Source organism: Neolamprologus brichardi, chromosome 7, assembly GCF_056152115.1.
Source record: "Neolamprologus brichardi isolate AB-2024 chromosome 7, ASM5615211v1, whole genome shotgun sequence".
Taxonomy (NCBI): domain Eukaryota; kingdom Metazoa; phylum Chordata; class Actinopteri; order Cichliformes; family Cichlidae; genus Neolamprologus; species Neolamprologus brichardi.
The window spans coordinates 27,243,647-27,264,810 of record NC_142110.1 but is presented as its reverse complement, the minus strand read 5'-3'; the positions used below and the strand labels follow the sequence as shown (position 1 = coordinate 27,264,810).

Sequence of the window (21,164 nt, the reverse complement as noted above, 5' to 3'; positions counted from 1 at the left end):
AAAATCAACACACTGCTTCAAAAACACTGTGCCGAGGGTTGGTTCGTCTGAACAGTCAAGTGATCAGTGATGTCCAAAACTTCCTGATTCAGTGGTTTATGAGGAATTGAGTCATTGGCGGGATGTGTGCTGCATTTTCATGGTGATTTTGTGTGAGAGACAGTCAACCTAAGCTAAAACACAAAACTCGTGAAAGTCTATAAAATATATTCAGGAACCAGACATCATTATCTTACACTTTCAAAAATAAGTCCAGAACAACAACTCTGACCCAGGGACCATGACGAGGGTACAAACTGAACAAATTAGCCTTATCAGATTATTGACTGATCACCACACTAAATTTCCTGGGATCAGCATAGAAATTGTTGTGATCAGCTGTCAAATTCAGCACTGAGACACTCAACACTTTGAAGCTGGATTTAAGAAAAAAGGGCTTAAAGTTTGTAGAGGAAGTATAGCACTATTATGTGCTAGCAGCGAGAGTGACATCACCGGGTTGGCTGGTTGCTGCTAAAATAACTGCATTAATTTAAGTTAGCTAACTAGAAAGTACGATGCCGAAGTATAGCAACAATAAAGTCATCTTTATCTCTATGTCTGTCAAGGTTCATGGGTTGTGGACCCAGTGTTTTCAGTTTGTTCATATTCACTGTTTATTTTCCATGTGTTTCCTGTCTTATTGTGTTAACCACCTGTCTACGTGCGTTATCTCTTGTTCTGCTTCCTGTGTTATTAGTTAGATTAAGTTCGGCTGTGTACTCACCAGTCTCTTATCATCGTCATCATTAGCCTGTGTATTTAAGCCCTCAGTTTCCCTCAGTTCATTGTCTTGTTATCGTCAATCCCGCGTGCCAGTTTTCCAGTTGAGTTAGCTCACCCTTCAGTCAGCCAGTCTCATGTTTTGTTCATCCTGCCTTTACATTAAAAAATGTGCACATCCTTCATCAACCTCTGTTTGGGTCCTCTCTTCTCCACATCCGCACCACAACACCTTACAATGTCTACTTTAAGCCAATCTTCTAAGCTGTTTTCTTTTCCCGATAGCAACTAGATCTGAAAAAGAAAGTGTTACACACATTGAGGCTGCAACACTGTCCAAAGAAATAATCAGCTTGTGTGGAAATAAAGTTTAGGTAGTTGTGGTGGCATCTGATATAAAGCCATTCCTTTCAGATGTACATTTACTATAATGGGGTTTTTTTGGTTGTAACACTTCTAAGACACCTTGAACACTTGAACTTGAACACCTTGTCCAGTCGATAGCACGTTCGCCTTCAGTACACCCAACTGAGCCACTGACTTGGACAAGCACCGGGTCTGGACATGGTGTCTGCAGAAATGCTGAAGCACGGCGGACAGCACCTGGTCAACGAAATCGCAAAATTACCTCTTTTCATGTGTCACACACACATGAAAAGAAGTCATGCATTAATTGTTGTGAAGTTATGCATGTATAACATTTACATCTCCAGTTTATTAGAATGTGTGAGCTGAAAATTAGGGCCATGGACTCAGATAACGAATGACACAATAAATGATAATGAATGACAGAAACTTTTAGGAATAATAATTTCTGATATTAGGAAACATTTTATGAAAATAGCAGCAATAAAACAGTAAAAATATAAAATATCTGTTACTCACTGGGACAATGTTACACATTCACACACAAACACACCACTTATAGACCTCATATAACAGATCCACGATTGATGTTCCTCACTGCACATCACAGTCTTGACGTCAGTCTGTTTTTTAGCTCTTAGTAAACAGGAGTCCTGCCAGGCTTCATGTGGGGCTGGATCGAACGTGTTACTCCTGCTTTTCATTGGCGATATAAGCAGACTGGAATATCTTTCTGACCCACACTCACACATGCTGCAACTGGATTGAATGCTATCGCTACAGCAGATATAGTAAGTGGAAATAAGTGTGTGTGTGTGTGTGTGTGTGTGTTTTTATTAGTTTGGTTTTTTTTGTTTCTTTGGGGGCATCCTATTTAAAGTAGATTCATCAGCTTTTTTAGTATTTTTTGTGAAAATGTCATATACACATACACGCACATATATGTGTGTGTGTGTGTGTGTGTGTATGACATGTTTTCATGTCTTTAGCTACTACATTATTTTATATTTGGATTTCAATTAGATAGACACAATTATTTTAATCTACTGTGTTACTGATTTGTCATTAATGAATGAATTATATTAAACTAAAGGCAACAACTTTGTTAACCTATTCTTGGATTTTTGAAAACATTTTATTTACAGATACATGTATATAAAATATGCAACATACATTCAACATGTGCCAATTTCAGCTCTTCAGCATGATAAAGTGATATGAAGCTTAACACATTTCTCTGATTCTTACAATGTTGGCATGTTGATGTACAGGATACAAAATATTGGACAACAAACATTTTTTTTGTTTGCTTTTTATTCCCAGATGACGAAAGTGGCAGTTATCTGGACATGTACTTTAGTCATCTGCCTGTTTGTTGACTACTGTTATACGCAGAAGGTAAAACTCATAGCCACTCACTTGTTCCACTGATTTTCTGTAACACATATTTTACCAGGAAACATTTGTTGTGTATTTCCCCTTCAGCTGAATATCCACTGGGGCCCTCAGTCCATGATGTACTTAAAGGGCAAACGTGAGTTTAACCACAACACAGACGCTTTTTGTCTATATATCGGGGATGTCAAACTCATTTTAGGTCTAATTTAAACTTTTTAAAAAACAATCATCCCAACTTTTTAATAATATGTCTCAATTTTTTGCACTCAGTTTACTGTTATTGCATATGCATTACATCTTGTATACTTTTGTAACACAAAATCTTCACAATGTATTTTGAAATAATAAAAAGAACATCTTATGATTCAAGCTTGTTGAGATAGGGTTGTTTAAAAGAAGTAAATCTGGTTATACATGTCACTTCCTATAATTCTCATTTCGCTTGTGCGCCCCAGAACCATGTTTATTAAAACATATCAGTAACACACTTGATCTCCCGTAGCAGCTCTTGAGTTCAGCTGTTAGTTGTGTTAGCTTTGACTTTTTTATTTTACAGTACATCTGAGAATCATACATGTAAGAAGTTCAGTGTTAGCACAAAGTGTCTTCTCCAATTTTTGTTGTCAGATGGCAGGAGGTTTGTCTCAGAGGACAACAACAGTGTTTTGAAGCAGTGCCTCCTTGGCTGGTATGCAGTGATCCGAGGTACAGTATGGCATGATTTTATCTCATTCTGTTTCTGAAAGACTTATTAACATAGTATCCTTAAGCAAAGTTATTCTAAAGGGATATATAAGGAAGAGATGAGGTAGGTGAAATGGGTACTAAAAAAGAAATGGATTCCTCATGCCAACTTGAGAATAACAGAAAAGATAACCAAAAAGTACAAAAAATAAACCAAGAATAACTTGTTTCCATTCAAAATGGAATGAAATTGCACTCACGTAACCCAACTTTGAAGTGCCTTATCAATGGGCCAAAAAATATCAACAACTCTAACCACGCCCAATTTATCTCACGTGCTGGGAAATTCTTGTGTTAATTCAATTCAATTCAATTCAATTTTATTTATATAGCGCCAAATCACAACAAAAGTCACCTCAAGGCGCTTCATAGATACAGAGAAAAGCCCAACAATCATATGACCCCCTATGAGCAAGCACTTTGGCGACAGTGGGAAGGAAAAACTCCCTTTTAACAGGAAGAAACCTCCGGCAGAACCAGGCTCAGGGAGGGGCGGCCATCTGCTGCGACCGGTTGGGGTGAGAGAAGGAAGACAGGATAAAAGACATGCTGTGGAAGAGAGACAGAGGTTAATAACAGATATGATTCAATGCAGAGAGGTCTGTTAATACATAGTGAGCGAGAAATGTGACTGGAAAGGAAAAACTCAGTGCATCATGGGAATCCCCCGGCAGCCTACATCTATTGCAGCATAACTAAGGGAGGATTCAGGGTCACCTGGTCCAGCACTAACTATATGCTTTAGCAAAAAGGAAAGTTTTAAGCCTCATCTTAAAAGTAGAGATAGTGTCTGTCTCCCGAATCCAAACTGGAAGCTTGTTCCACAGAAGAGGGGCCTGAAAACTGAAGGCTCTCCCTCCCATTCTACTTTTAAATACTCTAGGAACAACAAGTAGGCCTGCAGAGCGGGAGCGAAGTGCTCTAATAGGGTGATATGGTACTACAAGGTCATTAAGATAAGATGGGGCCTGATTATTTAAGACCTTGTATGTGAGGAGCAGGATTTTGAATTCAATTCTGGATTTAACAGGAAGCCAATGAAGGGAAGCCAAAACAGGAGAAATATGCTCTCTCTTTCTAGTCCCTGTCAGTACTCTTGCTGCAGAATTTTGGATTAGCTGAAGGCTTCTCAGTGAGTTTTTTGGACATCCTGATAATAATGAATTGCAGTAGTCCAGCCTGGAAGTAATAAATGCATGAACTAGTTTTTCAGCGTCACTCTGAGACAGGATATTTCTAATTTTAGAGATGTTGCGCAAATGGAAGAACGCAGTCTTACATATTTGTTTAATATGTGCGTTGAAGGACATATCCTGGTCAAAAATGACTCCAAGGTTCCTCACAGTGTTACTGGAGGCCAAGGTAATGCCATCCAGAGTAAGAATCTGGTTAGATACCATATTTCTAAGCTTTTCAGCGCCGAGTACAATGACCTCAGTTTTATCTGAATTAAGAAGCAGAAAGTTAGCGGCCATCCAGGTCTTTATGTCTTTAAGACATTCCTGCAGTTTAACTAATTGGTGTGTGTTATCTGGCTTCATGGACAGATAGAGCTGGGTGTCATCTGCATAGCAGTGAAAATGTATGCTATGTCTTCTAATTATGCTTCCTAGGGGAAGCATGTATAATGTAAACAGAATTGGTCCTAGCACTGAACCCTGTGGAACTCCATAATTAACCTCAGTGTGTGAAGAGGACTCTCCATTTACATGCACAAATTGGAGTCTATTAGATAGATATGATACAAACCACTGCAGTGCAGTACCTGTAATACCTACAGCATGTTCTAATCGCTCTAATAGGATATTATGGTCAACAGTATCGAATGCTGCACTAAGGTCTAGCAGGACAAGCACAGAGATGAGTCCACTGTCAGAGGCCATAAGAAGATCATTTGTAACCTTCAATAAAGCTGTTTCTGTGCTGTGATGAACTCTGAAACCTGACTGAAACTCTTCAAATAAACCATTCCTCTGCAGATGATCTGTTAGCTGTTTGACAACTACTCTTTCAAGGATTTTTGATATGAAAGGAAGATTGGAGATTGGCCTATAATTAGCTAAGACTGCTGGGTCTAGAGATGGCTTTTTGAGTAAAGGTTTAACTGCAGCCATCTTGAAGGCCTGTGGTACATGTTACAGCAGCCATAAATAGACAGATACATGTATAGATAAGTAAAAAATGAAAAAAATTAGATCTCAGACAGTCATAGTTTAATATGATACAATAAAGAGATTAAATAGAAAATGAAAGATTTTCTGAAATTTTCAGTGGAGTTGAAATAGTTGAAAGTGCTCAGCTGTGTGTGCAGTAATTGGTCGCAGGATGGCCTGAATCCATTAATTATCTGCATCCATTCACCACAACCACAGTCATTTGGAGGACCTCTGCCTCAGGTGATGAAGAAATCCAAACAACATGTTGGTTTCAAATTGCAACAGCAAAGACAAGCTCCCTCTGTGCATTCTAACAGTTTAATATTCAAGCCATAGAAACGTTCCTTCACAGGACTAGAAAGTCTAAGTCAGCCCTTACTGAATATGACTGAAGAAGTTTTGTAGATCCTACAGAGAGAGTGTAGAGTGTTACTTACCATGTGGTCATGTCCCATGGGATGTTTACATGGGATGTCAGCCATTATAGAAACAAATAAAATACTGAGATTCCCTCCCACTCTTTGTTGTGGTAAAAAAAAACAGAGGAAAAAATGTAGCTGTCGATGAAGTCATTAAAAAAAGCAAAAGGCAAAAAACAAACAAAAAACCCCACAAGAATGGGAGCTTCAAAACTTCACAGCTTCAAGACTTCAACTTCAAAAGTTCGCCACTCAGCACCAGGTAAAAAAAAAAGTGAAGAGCTGAATTACAACTTATTTAGCATAATCCGCAGTCATAATCAATTTTTGGATAATTCAGTTAAATTGAGTTCTTTCTATATAGTGCCAAATCACAGCAATAGTAACCTCAAAGAAGCAGCCTAAAGATGAAATATCATTCCAAAATATGCATCATGTATTTCACTCATGTAGTAGCACCACAGTACAGTGGTTTACACATTTGGCTGAACAGCAAAAGACCCAAAGAGGAGATCCAAATCCGGAGAGGATTGTGTCTGGAGGGACATTTTGTCAGTTCATGTAAGTCTGCCATATCAAATATGGAGCTCTACCTGCTGTGGTGACCCACTGTGAACAGCTGAAGTAGTTTCATTTGTTCATAGGCTGCAGCCTGTAAGCATTCACAGTGAGGACAGTTCCCCCATATTCAGTGTTATGTTAAAGTGAACATATTACAATAGTTCTACTATATATGTAAGTTATGCTTTAAGTAATCTTTAGGCAGAAAACTGAACCAGAGGACAAGTTTCTGAGAGTTAACAGCTTGCGTGATAGGCAGCTCACAGCTTAATAGTGGTCGTAGTTAGCAAGTCTCAGCTTCAACTGTGAAAGGAAGACTTCGAGCTGTAGGTTTGACAGGATGAGATGCAGCAAGAAAGCCATTGCTAAGACATCAGAATAAGACAAAGAGGCTTCTCTGGGCAATGAAACACCGCCATTGGACTACTGAAGACTGGAAGAAGGTATTATGGACTAGAATCCATTTTGGTCTATAAACTGATCATTGAATGAGGAGTTCTGTAAATTAGTGTGTTCTTTTGGTATGGTGATCCATCCAGTTAGTCTGTGAGGGCTTGTGGTCAGTGAGCTTCTCTCTTTTGCTCTTCTGTGCTTCTCTCTTTTTATGTTTCATTAGTAAAGCTAAATCTGTCGTGGACTTCTGATAGCCTAGTGAAAGAAAATTGTGTGGGTTATAGGAACAATTTAGATAAACGTGTTCATTCCCTGGACCTCCGACTGTAGTTACTGTCAATGGTGCTCATCAAAAGCTGGAATAATCCTACTGATATTACTGACTATTGCTATATGCTACTATTTTTGAGTATTCATGTGCATCTGCGTGTATGGATGTCTGTGTGTTTGTGCATTTGTATGTCTACGAGAAAGAAAAAGAAGAGAATGTGAGATGCTACTCACAGACATAACATCATGTACAGCTATTTACATGACCAGTGATATTTATTTTGACTCTTTTTCTCCAACTGGTCTTTCTGAGTTAACTGCAGTTATTACTGTTCGCTCCATAAATATTTGGATAGAGGCAACTTTTTTTTAATCATTTTGGTTCTGTACATTACCACAATTAATTTTTAAATGAAACAACCAAGATGCAGTTGAAGTGCAAACTTTTTGCTTTAATTCAGTGGGCTGAACAAAAAGATTGCATAATAATATGAGGAACTAAAGGATTTTTAACACAATCCCTTTATTTCAGGGGCTCAAAAGTAATTGGACAAATTAAATAACTGACAATAAAATGTTAATTTCTAATACTTGGTTGAAAGTCCTTCACTGGCAATGACAGCCTGAAGTCCTGAAATCATAGACATTACCAGATGCTGGGTTTCCTCCTTTTTAACTGCAGCAGCTTTCAGTTGCTCTTTCATGGTGGGCCTTTCTGTCTGAAGTTTAGTCTTCAACAAGTGAAATGCTCAAATGGGTTGAGATCAGGTGACTGACTTGGCCATTCAAGAATATTCCACTTCTTTTCTTTAATAAACTCCTGGGTTGCTTTGGCTGCAGGTTTTGGTTCATTGTCCATCTGCATTATGAAACCCAATCAATTTGACTGCATTTAGCTGGATTTGAGCAGACAGTATGTCTCTGAACACCTCCGAATTCATTCAGCCACTTCTGTCCTGTGTCACATCATCAATAAACACGAGTGTCCTAGAGCAACTGACAGCCATGCACGCCCAAACCATCACGCTGCCTCTGCCATGGTTTACAGATGATGTAGTTCTCTTTGGATCATGAGCTGTTCCACGCCTTCTCCAAACTTTTTTCTTGCCATCATTCTGGTAGAGGCTGATCTTGGTTTCATGTGTACAAAGAATGTTTTTTCCAGAACTGTGCTGGCTTTATTAGATGTTTTTTGTTTGTTTGTTTTTTTAGCAAAGTCGAATATAGCCTTTCTGTTCTTGAGGCTTATGAGTGACTTGCACCTTGCAGTGAACTCTCTGTATTTACTTTCATGCAGTCTTCTCTTTATGGTAGACTTGGATATTGATACGCCGATCTCCTGGAGAGTGTCGATCATTTGGTTGGCTGTTGTGAAGAGATTTCTCTTCAAAATTGGAATAAATGAAAATGAATTGAACTGAAATGATCAGATATTCTAACCAGCAGCTCTGTGTCAGCTGGCTTTAGTAAGTATATCATGTTTAACACATTTTGCGACAAACACTCCATGCTGTCTTATCCGGCAAGATCATATATACCTTTTAAACAGTAGTATGCCGGGGTCATTGGCATCCATCCACTGCTCTTAGACTCTCCATTACATTCTTTTACAGTATTTAGCTCAATGGTTGCTCGCCCCAGTTCCTGTGAAATCATTTTTTCCTGGGCACTGAAACTGACCAGGAACCTGCTGGAAAACTGGAAGGACAATATTTATTCCTTACACTACTTTATATCAAAAGAGGCAAGCTGAGCTACTCTCTATAGTTCTGCTGTATTCGGTTTGCTGTCCATAACTTGGCAAGCAAGTTATTGTCAGTACACTGTAAAGCATTCTCCTGTCAAATTATCCTTCTCAGTTTGCAGCATTTAATGGCCTCAAGTTCCAGTTAAATAAACTGTAGTTGGCATTACTGTGTGTAGGTTTCCCCTGGCTAATATATGCTCCCTCCCTCCTTGAACCCAAACCAAACTGCTCCTAACATTAAATCAAATCACTTTTATTGTCACATCACATGTGCAGGTACACTGGTACAGTACATGCGAGTGAAATTCTTGTGTGCGAGCTTCACAAGCAACAGAGTTGTGCAAAAATACAATAACATAAAACAAGCAAAATATAAGAATGGCTAAATCTGAGACTAATAAATATATGTACAATATATAATAGTATATGCATTACTCAGAATGTTAATGGTTTGACTCCCTGCTCCTCCACTCTGGTAAGAGTCCTTGAGCAAGAGAATCCCAAATTACTCTCTAAACATCCATCATTGTGTGTGATAAGTAAAACGGGTTGCACACACAAGTAAATATTGTGCTTGCAACCATTAATGGTAGAAATCATTCCACACATGTAGGCCAGGTGAATCCTCTTTCGTTACAGTGTTCAGTGTCCTGAAATCTATATACAATCTTCTGCTGCTGATGGATGGTGGAATGTAGGTCTACAATGTCTTATAGCAAAAACAACAAAACAAAATGTCATAAAGAGTCAACCTTGAAGTTTTGAAGTTAAAACACAAACATACAAACTCTCACACCTGTGCATGCACACACACAGACACACCTGCACACACTGGGTGGCTGTAGCAGGTCTTCTGCTAATCAGAAGGTTGTTGGTTTGGTCCAGTCTGCAGGCCAAACATCTTTGGGCAAAATACAAACCCCACGTTGTTCTCCGATCTTGGAGTATGAATGTATATGAATGTTAGATAGAAAGAGTACAGAAAAAAGTACTTGTATGAATGGGTGTGAATAAGGCAAGTTGTATAAAAGTGCTCTGAGTGCTCAGGTAGAGTAGAAAAGCACTATATAAGAACCTATGAGGTGCCGTAAGGGACATTATTACTGAAACGCTCTCACACACACTACTGAAACGCTCTCACACACACTACTGAAACGCTCTCACACACACTACTGAAACGCTCTCACACACACTACTGAAACACTCTCACACACACTACTGAAATTTTAGCTCTCACACACACTACTGAAACGCTCTCACACACACTACTGAAAAACCAAGGCATTTCAGTTGAACAGGAAGGCATTTCAGTTGAACAGGAAGGCGTTTCAGTTGAACAGGAAGGCATTTCAGTTAAACAGGAAGGCGTTTCAGTTGAACAGGAAGGCATTTCAGTTAAACAGGAAGGCGTTTCAGTTGAACAGGAAGGCATTTCAGTTAAACAGGAAGGCGTTTCAGTTGAACAGGAAGGCATTTCAGTTGAACAGGAAGTTAATTCTTGACAAAGAAACTGAAGGAAAAAGTGGTAGATTTCAAACAAACCACTACACAGATGTCTACTCAGCAACCTGCTAGTTAGGGGTGGGTTTTTATAATCGATTTATCAATTAAAATCGATTCTGGCTTGGATAACGTGAAATCGATTCATTAAAATCCTGAATCGATTTTTTAATATAAATTAATTTTGCCCGAAATGCCAGAATCTCAGGTGAAACCTCACAAAATTTCAACAACCACCAAACAGCTAAAACAGTAAATGAGAGCAGGAACAAGGATTCTGCACAAAGACGTAAACACACAGCGCGGACCGCGGATCAGAATCAATGGGATGTCGCCTTTCTCACCCGATGGCAAGGACACGGTCGGGGCTGAAAGCCAACAGCTGGCTGATTCTGATCTGTCGGCTGTCCGCGCTTTGTTTTCACGCCGTTTTTGCCTGATTCTAAAGCTGTTAGTTTGATCTCTCTCCAAACAATATTGACTGAACCAGCAGCAAAAGAAGATCCAAACTGCGCTTCACGTAAACATCGTCATGAATTCCCTCTGACGTTTAATGTTTTGCTTCCACCACGATAAAATCACACGTCATGCACAGCTCTCTCTCTCTCTTTCTCTCTCTCTCTGTACTTCAAGAACAGTTTCCCGTCTAAAAATCTGTTTTCTGCATTATTCGCTTGCTTGTTACGCACAAGTCTACTGTTGTTTACAGCGCTGTCGGCCGCTGTTTTTTTTTTCGTTTTACATACTTCCTAAAAGAAAATCTTATTTCTGCCGTTCAATACTGAACAAATTTAAACATTTAAAAATTATGCAAAATGCAAAACGCTTAGCCGTGTCTCTAATAAAACCGCTGGAACGTGAGAGGTAACGTTCATATGTTGATTAATGGTTTTCTTTCGTTTTTGATGTACTGCAGAATATTTTTTATAAAATCCCAGGCCAGGAAAAATCACCTTCATGTTTTTCTGTGTTTTATCTTCAGCTACTTTTACACAAAGGCATCTGCTGTGACGCTTACACCTTTGATAAAGTCTTGCGTGTGTCAGCTTCCTTTTTTTAGATACAAAAATATGTAAATGTACTGATCTGAATTATAATATTGCTGACTGTCAAAATTTCCCAGAATCAAATTGAATTGAATTGAATCGAATCGAATTGAATCGAATCATGGAACGATAAGTTAGACAGCTTAGTCTTAGTGAGACAGCTGCATTACTTAAAAATATATTAGCCTCAGCATAAGTCAAAATTTAGAATAGCAGGAGACGGGCATTATCCTGGTTTTTTTTTTTTTTTTTGGCATATGTGCTTTTTGTCTTTTTTAGCAAAGAAAAAAATATCTTAAAATCATCAATAAAACCAGGGAGAGAAGGCTTAGCGTTCCCCCATTTAACACAATGGATATGATATTTACTCAAACGTATGATGATGTTAATAATGTCTGATACACCCAATGCTAGATGATCCATATAAAAAAAATTATGATGTAATTCAAATAGTGGCACATCATTAATATTTAGGGAAATCCAATTTTTTAAGTTGCACCAAATACATTGTGTGATAGGGCATAGAAAAAAAAAAGATGTTCTAGGGTTTCATTTTCATCAGTACAAAAAGAACACTGATCCACCTCAAAGCCAAATCTCTTTTTTTTAGAAATTCTGCCACAGGATTAATTTTTTTAAAAGTGTGTTTCTTTAACTTTAGGTAGAATAGGCTATTTCATAAATTTTTAGTATGCTTTATCCAGTGTACATGAAATAACTAAATTAGAACCATGCAATGTAACCATTCTGTTGTAACTATGAAATATTTTTGTCTTTGAAGAAACTACTAACAAATTTCTTATTGCATTTTTATCAAACAGCTGACATTGCCCTAGCAATAAATTTGGGAGCACTGATGAGAAATTATTGTATATCATAAAAATTTTAATTAAATGAAGCAGAGGCAGTGGGACCAGTTCACAAAATTTGTTATATTCTCTTTGAGAACAGTTTAGACAATATTTTTCTGAAAAGTCTGGGTAACTTAGAATTACACCGTTATCATCCAACAAATCTGTTATGAATATAATCTTTTTGTTCAAACCAGTCACTCTTGAAAATTGATTTTTGATTAAGTGTTATTACCCTATTATTCCATAAGGTTGAATTATGGGGAGAAGTTGTGGGTAAATCTAATTTTCCCAAAAATGCACAGTCTGTTTTGGAAAGTTTGATATCTTTATGGGGATTTTATTTACCGCAAAATCACATTTCAAAATAAAGTCTAATCCTGTATACTATTTTATTAAACAAGGATCATGGGATGTGGAGCAAAGTAGAGTCTGGCTGTGACAGACAAGATTTTAACCATTTAATTCTAAGGGTGCTATCCATAAATTCTAATTCTGGAGTTTTGATGCCACCTTTATTGTATTCCTTCACAAGCTGATATCTTTATATGTAATGGGTTTTATTCCTCCACAAAAATTCGAAAATAACTGTGTTAGCCTTATTAATGCTTTTAGAGGAGATATATAGAGAGTGACAACGATAAATCAATTTGGAGATGCCTTCAGCTTTAGATAGGATGTTTCTGCCAAAAAAAGCGAGGTCTCTGCTTAACCAGTGGCTAAGTGATTTCTTCATCTCGATGATACAGTTAGAAATATTGGTGTCTTTTCTGCTAATTGGGTTTTTTAGATATTATCAGCCCTATATATTTAACTTTAGATTCAACTCTAACCAAAGCTATTGAGGAGTCAGAGCTTGTATGAATCAGGAGAAGTTCACATTTTTTGATACTGAGAGATAAACGAGAAGCTTTAGTTTTCTCTACCATGTATTTATCTTTCAAAAACATAGATGTATCATCTGTGAATTGACTTATTTTGAAGTCTTTATTAAAAATTGATATTCCTTGTATGTCGTTAGAATTTTTGATTAATAGTGTTAACAACTGAGTTGCCAATATAAAAAGTTTAGGGGAAACAGGACATAATTGCCAAATTCCCTGTTGCACCTTGAATCCATTCCTTGATTCAAGGAAGCTAAAATATTGTTAAGTAATGCGGCTGCTTCACTTAGGCTACAAGCACAGCCGTCCCCAACCCCCAGGTCCTGGACCAGTACCGGTCTGTGAGTCGTTTGGTACCGGGTCGCAAGAGTTGAGGCTTGAGTTTGAAATTCATGGTTTTCATGGTATTTATCTTTTTTTTTTATTTTTATATTGTTTACGTGGCACAAAAAAGGTTGTGAACTGCTGTACTAGCAGGTTGCTGAGTAGACATCCTTGTAGTGTTTTGAAATATACCACTTTTTCCATCAGTTTCCTTGTCAGGAAACAACTTCCTGTTCAGCGGAAATGCCTCTGGTTTCAGTGGAGTGCGTGAGTGCATTTCAGTAGTGTGTGTGAGAGCGTTTCAGTAGTGTGTGTGAGAGCTAAAATTTCAGTAGTGTGTGTGAGAGCGTTTCAGTTGTGTGTGTGAGAGCGTTTCAGTAGTGTGTGTGAGAGCGTTTCAGTAGTGTGTGTGAGAGCTAAAATTTCAGTAGTGTGTGTGAGAGCTAAAATTTCAGTAGTGTGTGTGAGAGCGTTTCAGTAGTGTGTGTGAGAGCGTTTCAGTAGTGTGTGTGAAAGCTAAAATTTCAGTTGTGCGTGTGAGAGCGTTTCAGTAGTGTGTGTGAGAGCATTTCAGTAGTGTGTGTGAGAGCGTTTCAGTAGTGTGTGTGAGAGCGTTTCAGTAGTGTGTGTGAGAGCGTTTCAGTAGTGTGTGTGAGAGCTAAAATTTCAGTAGTGTGTGTGAGAGCTAAAATTTCAGTAGTGTGTGTGAGAGTGTTTCAGTAGTGTGTGTGAGAGCGTTTCAGTAGTGTGTGTGAGAGCTAAAATTTCAGTTGTGTGTGTGTGAGAGCGTTTCAGTAGTGTGTGTGAGAGCATTTCAGTAGTGTGTGTGAGAGCGTTTCAGTAGTGTGTGTGAGAGCGTTTCAGTAGTGTGTGTGAGAGCGTTTCAGTAGTGTGTGTGAGAGCGTTTCAGTAGTGTGTGTGAGAGCTAAAATTTCAGTAGTGTGTGTGAGAGCGTTTCAGTAGTGTGTGTGAGAGCTAAAATTTCAGTAGTGTGTGTGAGAGCTAAAATTTCAGTAGTGTGTGTGAGAGCGTTTCAGTAGTGTGTGTGAGAGCTAAAATTTCAGTAGTGTGTGTGAGAGCGTTTCAGTAGTGTGTGTGAGAGCGTTTCAGTAGTGTGTGTGAGAGCTAAAATTTCAGTAGTGTGTGTGAGAGCGTTTCAGTAGTGTGTGTGAGAGCGTTTCAGTAGTGTGTGTGAGAGCTAAAATTTCAGTTGTGTGTGTGAGAGCGTTTCAGTAGTGTGTGTGAGAGCGTTTCAGTAGTGTGTGTGAGAGCGTTTCAGTAGTGTGTGTGAGAGCTAAAATTTCAGTAGTGTGTGTGAGAGCGTTTCAGTAGTGTGTGTGAGAGCGTTTCAGTAGTGTGTGTGAGAGCTAAAATTTCAGTTGTGTGTGTGAGAGCGTTTCAGTAGTGTGTGTGAGAGCTAAAATTTCAGTTGTGTGTGTGAGAGCGTTTCAGTAGTGTGTGTGAGAGCGTTTCAGTAATAATGTCCCTTACGGCACCTCATAAGAACCAGTCCATTTATACACACAGACAGTAAATGTAAACCTGTGAAAATAAAGGTTTTTAAGTTTGGGTTGTTTTTTCTTCAGTCTAGACACAGCTCTTTCCTGTTGGAAGAGAGCAGCACAACCTGAAAAGGGCATCCATAGAGGCAGTGACACCATTTGTCCTCCAGAGGCTGTGTGCAAAGTTCAAATTCTTTATGAAATATCACACCCACAGTATAGCTGGTGCAGGAAATCTGAAGGCCAGGCTACCATGAGACAAAAACCTACAGGGCCTTTCTAAACGTATCCAGAGTAACCTGAAAACAAATAGTTTCATTATGGCAACTCCCTTGATAGTGGCTTTTTACTTCTGGACTGAGAAACTAAGAACATTGAAACAGAAGTCTTAATGTGAACGGTAATAATTTACTGTACTCAGAAGCAGTAATAAGTTCATTTATTCCAATGAATTTCTGTCATTATGCAACACATTTTACACACTTCAGAAACTGTTACTGTAGAGGTATAAAAAAGCTGATGTATATATGACTTACACTTCAAGTTGGTTTATAATCAAATGTACTGTAAAAAGTTTCATTGTTGCTATATTCTTGAAAAAGAGTGTACTGATGTGCATAAATATAATAAAGTCTGGTTGACATGGCAGTTTAAACACCTCCCTTTTTGTGTGTGCTTGCATGTGTGTGTACGTAGGCATCCAGAAACTGCAGTCGCTGGACTTCAAAAGACCCAGTCACATTCTGAGCTCAGAGAAAGTCCTCATACACTACCTCCAGAAGAGATGAGGCACACCAGCTCGGACTGTGTACACGCAATCCAAACTGACAGTTCATTGAGAAAAAGGCCTAAACACCATTTCACCTCAGTGAATACACAGTGACGTGGTACTACAACAAGAATCTAGCATGCCAGCTCTGGTAAAGCCAGTGAATTATTAGATAATTATGTGTATATTTGAATTGTTCATGCATGATAGCTTTCTATAGATGCATAGATATAGATAAATACAGAAAATGCTTGCAATAAAGCTGTTTGTGTAAATATCATGGCTGCAGTTTATCATTTTGCCCAGAAGAGGCCAGCAACATATTGTAGAAAAACTAAAGGCCGTCATCTAAGGATCATCAATGAATATCTATTATGTATTTCCAGAAATTATTTAGTGTTCAAAGAAAACATTCCTATAAAAAAAAGGAAGCAATGAAACATTATGGAAATACCTCAGTAGACATAAATCAGAATCAGAATACTTTATTAATCCCTAGGGAAATTATGTGGGTTACGGTTGCTCCAGTACAGTAACACTAATAGAAACAAAAACAAAAACAGACTAGACTATTAGCAATACAATATGTTAAGATATAAGGAATACCACAATATATATAATCAGTGTTGGGAAGGTTACTTTTAAAATGTATTCCATTACAGAATACAGAATACATGCCCCAAAATGTATTCTGTAACGTATTCCGTTATGTTACTCAATGAGAGTAACGTATTCTGAATACTTTGGATTACTTAATATATTATCATGCTGTTTACAACTACATGAATGTACTATTGCTGTGATTTATTACTGTTACTGAAGGTTCGCGGCTCCGAACCGTAGTAAAGGGACCTCTGGCTAATACGTAGGGTTCTGTGTCGGGCTAGTAGCCGAAAACTAGCTTTACTTTGTTGTCTAAGTCAAGTTTGCTTGTGAGAGAGAGAGAGAGGCGTTGAAAGGCTGCTCCAACGGAACTTATTGTTTCGGAGGAAAACACGAACACAGTGTACAGTCGAGTCTTAATAGCTTACTTACAACTGGGCTCGTCAGGCTCTCTTCTTGGCTGCAGTGGTAATTATTATATTTACATGCTTCCAGCTCCCGTTTTTGCTCGATGACAACTCGTACATGACAACTTTTTCTCCCTCCCTCGCTCACAGACACATAACGTGTATGGCAGTCCATTCTCCCTGCAGCACGGACTACACTGCCCATGATGCTACATTCTTTAGAGCTTTGCCTGTAGCATTCTGCCTATTAGCTTAGCACAACAACAACAAAAAGGCCTCTCTCACCCAGGAAACACAGAGAGAGAGAGCGTCACCCTGTAACCATGGCAATCGTAACGCTGCCACCTGGAACAACAGAACATAGCTGTCAAACAAAACCCAAACAGTCCTGACCCGCGACAATATGAAACAGGAAAGTACCGCCGTGTAATCCATTTATTTCAACAAAGGAACTGTATTCTAAATACCACCTTTTTAAACGGTACCTGTAACGGAATACAGTTACTCATATTTTGTATTTTAAATACGTAACGGCGGTTCATGTATTCCGTTACTCCCCAACACTGTATACAATATATACAAATCACCAAATAATAAATATACAGGGTTGGCAGATGTGGTTATGAATAAATATCAAGAAAATAGACAGCAACATTAATAAGTAAGAAAGAGCGTGTGCAAAAAGATGTAACTATAGCAGTGTTTACAGTGTATTAGATTGTGTTGTACAGGGAGATGGCCACAGGCAGGAATGATTTCCTTTGTCGTTCAGTGGTGCTTTTTGGTAATCTCAGTCTCTCACTGAACGTGCTCCTGTGGCTAGCCAGCATGTTATGCAGTGGGTGGGACGTATTGTCCAACTTTGTGTTATCTTGGACAACATTTGCCTCTCTGACACCACCTTAAGAGAGTCCAGCTCCATCCCCAAAACGTTACTGGCCTTGCAGATCAGTTTATTGAGTCTGTTGGCATCAGCAACCCTTAACCTGCTTCCCCAGCATGCAACAGCATAGAGGATCGCACTGACCACAACAGACTCATGAAAAATCCTGAGCATTGTCCAACAGATGTTGAAGGACCTCAGCCGCCTCAGAAAATAGAGTGGACTCTGGCCCTTCCTGTAAAGTGCAGTAGTGTTTTTAACCCAGTCCAGTTTATTGTCTATGTGTACTCCAAGGTATTTATAATCCTTTATAATCCTCCACAATGTCCACGTTGTGGAGGATTATAAATACTAAATATTGAAACGGGGTTAAGGTTTTCCTGGTCTTCCTACAATCCACAATCAATTCCTTTGGTCTTTGCCACGTTGAGCTGCAGATAATTCTGCTCGCACCATGTAACAAAGGAGTCACCCAGCTTATCACCCAGGAGGGTCGGCCTGATGGTGTTGAATGCACTGGAAAAGTCAAAAAGCATGACCCTAACAGTGCTCGCCAACTGGTCCAGATGGGTGTAGACACGATTGAGCAGGTAGATGATGGCGTCCTTAGTTCCTAGATGGGGCTGGTAAGCAAATTGAAGGGGATCCTGATGTGGTCTTACTATGGTCGAAGCTAGTCCAGGATGAGTCTTTCCAGGGTCTTCATGATGTACTGATGACAGGATGACAGGCCTGTAATCCTGGGGGCCACTGGGACATGGCAACTTTGGTACAGGGACGAGGCATTATTGAAAAATTGTGCATAAAGTGAAAATAATTATTCTACAGAAAAATGTTTCCAATCAGTATTAAATGGGATAATATTACTGCTTCATACTTTGAGTTCATTTGAAATAATTTGAATTCTGTTTAATGTCAAGCTTAATATATATAAATCATATGCTTACAGTGGCCCCATATCACTGAAAAAAAAAACTGTTGTCATGTTGACAAAGCTGCCGTCCCTTCTTCGTCATCCTCACAGTTTTTGTTGCTGATGTACCGGGTGGGCCATTTATATGGATACACCGTAATAACATGGGAATGGTTGGTGATATTAAAGTCCTGTTTGTGGCACATTAGTATATGTGAGGGGGCAAACTCCTCAAGATGGGTGGTGACCATGGTGGCCATTTAGAAGTCGGCCATCTTGGATACAACTTTTGTTTTTTCAATAGGAAGAGGGCCATGTGACACATCAAACTTATTGGTAATGTCACAAGAAAAACAATGGTGTGCTTGGTTTCAACGTAACTTTATACTTTCATGAGTTATGTACAAGTTTCTGACCACTTATAAAATGTGTTCAATGTGCTGCCCATTGTGTTGGATTGTCAATGCAACCCTCTTCTCCCACTCTTCACACACTGATAGCAACACTGCAGGAGAAATGCCAGCACAGGCATCCAGTATCCGTAGTTTCAGGTGCTGCACATCTCATATCTTCACACCATAGACAATTGCCTTCAGATGACCCCAAAGATAAAAGTCTAAGGGGGTCAGATCGGGAGACCTTGGGGGCCTTTCAACTGGCCCACGACGACCAGTGCACTTTCCAGGAAACTGTTCATCTAGGAATGCTCGGACCTGGCACCCATAATGTGGTGGAAAAACGCAGGGAACGTGCCAGCTTCAGTGCATAAAGAGGGAAACACATAATCATGTAGCAATTTCAAATATCCAGTGGCCTTGAGGTTGGTTGGTTTCAACATAACTTCTCTTTGTTCACAGCCATTGACATGTCAAAGAGGTTAACATGTGAGGAGCGGATCGAAATTGTGTTGATATCTGGTGAACGCAGTAACCGGGTCATTGCAGCAGATTTCAATGCAAGACACCCTAGGAGATGTGCAGCACCTGAAACTACGGATTCTGGATGCCTGTGCTGGCATTTCTCCTGCGGTGTTGCTATCAGTGTGTGAAGGGTGGGAGAAGAGGGTTGCATTGACAATCCAACACAATGGGCAGCACATTGAACACATTTTATAAGTGGTCACCAGCTATCAACACAATTTCGATCCGCTCCTCACGTGTTAACCTCTTCGACATGTCAATGGCTGTGAACAAAGAGAAACTTGTAAATAACTCATGAAAGAATAAAGTTACGTTGAAACCAAGCACACCATTGTTTTTATTGTGACATTACCAATAAGTGTGATGTGTCACATGACCCTCTTCCTATTGAAAAAACAAAGGTTGTATCCAAGATGGCCGACTTCTAAATGGCCACCATGGTCACCACCCATCTTGAGGAGTTTGCCCCCTCACATACACTAATGTTCCACAAACAGGACTTTAATATCACCAACCATTCCCATTTTATTACGGTGTATCCATATAAATGGCCCACCCTGTACTAAAGGGGTTATTGATAACTTTTTCACACTCCACCTTCTCTACATCAACCATATTCACCAAGACGAAACTCACCTGTTACAATGATAAATCACCGAAGCTCATCAGCTGCTGGTCTCCACTCAGTTTGCCATCACAGACCAGAGGTTTATCCACAGCACACATGCCATCAGAAACAACTGCTGGTCTCTGTGAGAGTTTTTAATATCACAATGGGGATTGTCTTATCTAGATAACTATAGCAACTAATTTTGAACACATAACCTGTTCTATATCAGACCAGCCTCATTTTCACAAATTCTTTTTCGAGTGACACATGAAGTGCAATATAGATTATCGTTGATGTAATTATTTTTATACCTGCAGCCTGTTAGAAAATATGGTATATCAATTGAGGGAAGCCAAGTCTGGTTTACACTCCTGGTGAGTAAGATAGATTACAAGATTACGTTATTTATCACAAATAAAACAGATAAATGTCTCAGCAGGTAGAGCATCTATTAATCAGAATGGTTCAATCACTGGTTGCTTCAGTCTCTTAAAATAAGCTGTACCATTAATTAATGCTTAGATTGATCATAATTTAAGATTTATCTCTTTTAATGGACTATGTACCAGTGGTCTTTAAGGTGACAGTAATTACTACTTTTACCTTATAAACCCATCACTTGACCCTGCACATCAGGTTAAGTTGTAGGTTACAGATAAAGCTTTGGCACAAATTTTCAGCTGAAGCATAAAGGATTGAAATGAGCTGTAATACTCCATGAAGCACATCAAAGTCCTCTCACAGTGTTCCTCTTTGGATCTTAATCAGTTCACTGTACTCAACCACTTCATGGTTCAAACACTTAACATTCCACATAATGATCAGTGGAACAACTCCAGCTTTAACACTCTGTTTTCTCCATAGCTCCTCTGGAACTAATAGCATCAGCTGGTGAAGATTTTCCACTGCCAAGAGTATGGAAATGCAAAGATAAAACACTTTGCACTAAAATTGGACACATTTCCTAATAAAATTAATTTTAGCTCATAACTGTGACCTAAAGACCTAGACAAATTCTTAATTCATCTGAAAACCTGATGCTTATCCTTGCTTAGCCTTTACAATAATGGATTACACAGCAGTGGGGAATGGATTTCATCACAACAGATGTCTTTTTGAAAGTGCAGTAACTAAGT

General features: G+C 38.9%; 1 protein-coding gene across 2 annotated transcripts; it reads left to right on the top strand.

The window, feature by feature from the left end:
- Nucleotides 1-1,772: 1,772 nt before the first annotated feature.
- Nucleotides 1,773-15,904, top strand: LOC118455243 (spexin prohormone 2). 2 transcript variants are annotated; one of them, XM_035913595.1, is made up of 5 exons: nucleotides 1,773-1,919; nucleotides 2,452-2,526; nucleotides 2,614-2,662; nucleotides 3,154-3,231; nucleotides 15,620-15,904. In XM_035913595.1, the coding sequence occupies exons 2-5, from the start codon at nucleotides 2,452-2,454 to the stop codon at nucleotides 15,709-15,711; spliced, it is 294 nt and encodes a 97-aa protein (XP_035769488.1). In that variant the 5' UTR covers nucleotides 1,773-1,919; the 3' UTR covers nucleotides 15,712-15,904. The 2 variants fall into 2 exon arrangements, with proteins under 2 accessions (XP_035769488.1, XP_087700541.1); XM_087844415.1 differs by lacking the exon at nucleotides 1,773-1,919 and having other exon boundaries at nucleotides 2,386-2,526.
- The last annotated feature ends 5,260 nt before the right edge of the window (nucleotides 15,905-21,164 follow it).